Source organism: Solanum verrucosum, unplaced genomic scaffold (assembly GCF_900185275.1).
Source record: "Solanum verrucosum unplaced genomic scaffold, falcon-dt-bn FXZP01000259.1, whole genome shotgun sequence".
Classification (NCBI taxonomy): domain Eukaryota; kingdom Viridiplantae; phylum Streptophyta; class Magnoliopsida; order Solanales; family Solanaceae; genus Solanum; species Solanum verrucosum.
Genome location: NW_026019973.1, coordinates 232,020 through 236,271, shown reverse-complemented (window position 1 = coordinate 236,271; position 4,252 = coordinate 232,020). Strand labels below are relative to the sequence as shown.

General features: G+C 34.1%; 1 protein-coding gene across 1 annotated transcript; it reads left to right on the top strand.

The window, feature by feature from the left end:
- The first annotated feature begins 277 nt into the window (after positions 1–277).
- Positions 278–3,069, top strand: LOC125817265 (histone-lysine N-methyltransferase ASHH1-like). The gene is made up of 10 exons (XM_049496809.1): positions 278–310; positions 602–666; positions 1,067–1,223; positions 1,338–1,424; positions 1,525–1,609; positions 1,688–1,781; positions 1,893–2,091; positions 2,215–2,249; positions 2,781–2,968; positions 3,044–3,069. Exons 1-10 carry the CDS (start codon positions 278–280, stop codon positions 3,067–3,069), a joined length of 969 nt encoding a protein of 322 aa, XP_049352766.1.
- The last annotated feature ends 1,183 nt before the right edge of the window (positions 3,070–4,252 follow it).

The following is a 4,252-nucleotide window of genomic DNA, read 5'->3' as shown; positions in this document are numbered from 1 at the left end:
AATTCTTGGTTGAAGGGAATCATACTTTTCTAGTTTTTACTTATTCATATGTAATAGCAAGAAAATGAACATTTTATTCTTGGTGGTCACATTTGCATTTCCATAACAAAGAAGCACAAAATGGACCATTTTTAGTTAATAGTCACATCCATTGATGACTAATTTTTCTTTCTTGTGTGCGCATGATCTTGTACATGGATATGAAATTGATGAAAATCTTTTACTTTGTTGAGTTTTTGGAGTTCTCCAGATTTCTGACAAAGGTTGCATAGCATAGATGATGCATTTAGGCGAAGATATAAGCAATGTGGTACGTATTAGTGCTGCTTTTTTAGAAAATTAATGGACGTGTTCTACAGTTCCAGCCCCATCTTATTATTAATTAAATTTACTTATCGAAAAATTGGGCTTACTGAATAACATAAAGATGAAATAGTTTATGTAATCAATTAGTTGTTTGATTTTTGATTTGCTTATTGTGTGTTGTATATTCGGTATGATAATATCATATATATAATAGTAATGCATTGCAGTATACCATTTTATTTACATCAAGTAATTAATGAGGTGAATTGTTACCTTTTTTTTCGTTTTTTTGAAGGTCCAACTGCCAGAAGGAGTAACACCATTTATTCATATTACTCAAAATGTATTTTTAAGACGAAAGTGAGTTCATATCTTTTTCTTTGTACTCCCTCAGTCCCTATTTACTTGTCCATATTTCCTTTTTTAGTTGTCCCTATTTAGTTGTTCATTTTGACAAATCAAGAAAGGACAACAAATTTTTTCCTATTATACCCTTATTTACACTTCTTGAAAATTGTAAAAGTGTATGTTGTTTCCCTCCAATTTATTTCACTTGAATTCAAATAAGTGGTTGTAATTTTGAAGTGAAAAGTTGTCATAAGGGTAAAATTGTAACTTCACTGTGCTAATCATTGTTGCCTTAATCTGTGTGCCATTTCTAAAGTGGACAACTAAAAAGGGACGGAGGGAGTATCATTTAACAATGATCTCCCTTCCGGTTTATAACTGCATTTTCTTTTAAGAATCCTTTAACTTACAGACATAAGAAACTGAAAGAAGACAATATTGCTATTTGTCAATGCAACTATGATACTAGTGATCCAGAAAGTGCGTGTGTAGAAAGATGTTTGAATGTACTAACCAACACTGAATGTACACCGGGATACTGTCAGTGTGGTGATACTTGCGAAAATCAGGTAAAATTAGATGATTCACTTAATATAGTTGAAACATTTGCTCTGTTATTTCTCTTTTTATTAGTATATATACGACTTTCACATTGATCTTATCGATTTATAAACATACAACAGATATTCCAGAAACGTGAATATGCAAAAACTAAGTTGTTCAGAACTAACGGACGTGGTTGGGGTCTTTTAGCTGATGAGAATATAAAGGTAATTCTGTATATACAGACGTTTATGTGAAAAAAAAGTTCCAGAACTGAGGCTTTTGCGCGGTAACTGCATTTTTTTAAAACTCTTTTTACATTATTAGGCAGGACAGTTCATCATCGAATACTGTGGAGAAGTGATATCATCTGAAGCAGCAAAAAAACGGTCTCATGTTTATGAAGCTCATGGTAAGTTATCGACATCAGAGATGGTTGCCAATAGTTCATCTACAGATCAGTACTAATTTCATATGATTTGTGGTGCAGAGGTCAAGGACACGTACATGATTTCTCTAGATACTAATTATGTCATTGACTCAACGCGGAAGGGAAATTTTGCAAGATTCTTAAATCATTCATGGTAAGTGCTGAATCAACGGTTGTCAATCATCTTGGTCAGTCCGTGGCACATTATGATGGTTAATTGGTGTCGATTGATAATACTGATACTGTATGTTGTTGAATTTCCCAGCCGACCAAATTGTGAAACGAGGAAATGGACTGTCTTAGGGGAAACAAGATTAGGAATATTTGCAATGAAGGATGTATCTGTTGGAATGGAGCTGACAATTAATTATTATTTTGAGTGGTACGCTGGTGCAACTGTTCGTTGTCTGTGTGGAGCTGCAAACTGTTGTATTTTTTTGGGTGCTAAGTCTCAACGATTCAAGGTAACTTTAAGTTTCTTGTGATGTTTTTTTCTGTTTTCTAAAACAGAATAGATGCTTCTAAATTCGATATGAGTTTGTCAATCTCATTTCTTATTCTTTACTTCTGTTTTTATCTTCGCTCAGGAGTACAATCATGTCTGGAAAGACGGGAATGACAGGTAATGCTCAACTTTATTTGTTGTAGTTTGTACAAATCTTGCATTTGCACGGGCTTATTAATAGATCTTGCATGTTCGTTATGTCTTTCTATGAGTAGAGTTGCTCTTCCCCTATTTGTATTCCCTCTTCTTTTGTCTGTCAACAAGAGCTCAGTCCCTGATTCAATCGATAGACGGGCTGAAAATGGTATTTCTGGACAAAATGAACAGATCTTTCCATAAGCAGTAGTCGAACTCTGTTTCATACTTAGTAGGTAGCAAACATATAGTGGCCAATGAAGTGGACGAGAGTCATGATGTCTCGGCTTAGTTAATACTGTCAAAGACTTGGTGGACAGAGTTAGTCAATACTTGTGTTACCTGGAGGTTGCAGGTACCTAGTGAAATTAGTTGAAATGTAGGCAAACTGACCGGACATCACCATCATTACAAAGAAAATTTATCAAATACAAATGATATAATTGTGAACAGTAATAAGAGAAAATTTTCAAGTAGTGCCTATGATACTATAATCTGGCTTTCTTACTGCAGATATAAGGTGGAACCAAGTAATAGGTCACATAAGAATTATAATATTGTATCTGGTTCAACAACGAAGATGAAGTCTCAACGCATTCCCAAGTGGAAGAAGTCACGGTGCACACCCAAATGGAAGGTCAAATCTTCCAGTCGTAAACAAGTCATCAAAGGAAGCACGAGAAGAAGTCACCAAGTACGAGGTATGATTACCTTTTCTTTGTAACACTTCATGGTGTAGACAACTTTTTCTTAATATTTTTACCAATGTCATGCAGGGGATAAAAAAACGAAGTCACTTTGAAGGTCAACTCTGTATATGAAGAAACTCGCCCTACCATTGAAGAGCATGGGCGGGACAACCAGGAATCAAAGCAAACTGCTCTAAATGCACATTGTACTTTTAAATTTATAACTCGAAATAATGTACTCTTATAATAAAAACTCATCATACTATTACAATAATAATAATGCTAGTTACTATGCGTCAATCTCAAGCAAGTTTTGTTTGACTATGAATTTTCAGTATCCATGTCGTGACACCATTTAAACCTTGTTATAACATGTGTACTTTTCTTGTTATACAACTGTTTTGAGCAGAATATTTTCGATATTTTGGCACTTGTGATATCATATCCTTGCCACACTGCTTGTAATTTTGAAAAATTAAGTAACTTCTCATCTTTGTTACAAAAGTAGAAAGATCTTGAAGAATATGAACGTAGTAACTCTTGTTATCAAGAGCTTACACAATTCGCCTTGACAAACGTTCATATATTTGAGAAATATTATGCTACTAATTGCCTTCAAATTGCATAGAAAATTTATAAAAGAGGAATAAAGAGAATACACAAAATTGTACTCACAATCTAGATTATAATTAAATCACTTCTTGATAAAATTCATGAGTATGCAGAAGTTTCCATCAATGGAGGCAACAGATCTTAACTCAAATGAAGAGAAAGTTGTTAATCACAGAGAAGAGTAATGTGAAAATGGAAAATTCTCATTCCAATCGTATGAACTACAAAGTTGTATCTGGCTATCTTTATATACAAAATAAAAGCATCTAACTAATCTAGCTGAGCTGTACATTTTCCTAACTAACTAATTTGCATCAACTACACCTCACTAACTATTCTAACAATAATCAACTTAACTAACTAACTTGTGCCATGTCACTGATCCAGGTGAAGCCTCCATGTCATCAATCCATGTGCTATTCATTCTCAACACTCCCCCTCAAGCTAGGTGATGAAAAAACATTGATCATCCCTAGCTTGTCTACAAGATAGTTGTGTTGTCCTCTCCCTAGAGCTTTGGTAAATAGATCAGCCTCTTGATCCTTTGAAGAAACATATTCAGTCTTGATCACTCCTTCCTGAATTTTGTCCCTGATAAAATGTAGATCGATTTCTATATGCTTTGTCCTTTCATGAAAAATGAGATTTGCAGCAATTTGTATTGCTGACTTGCCATCACTCTGT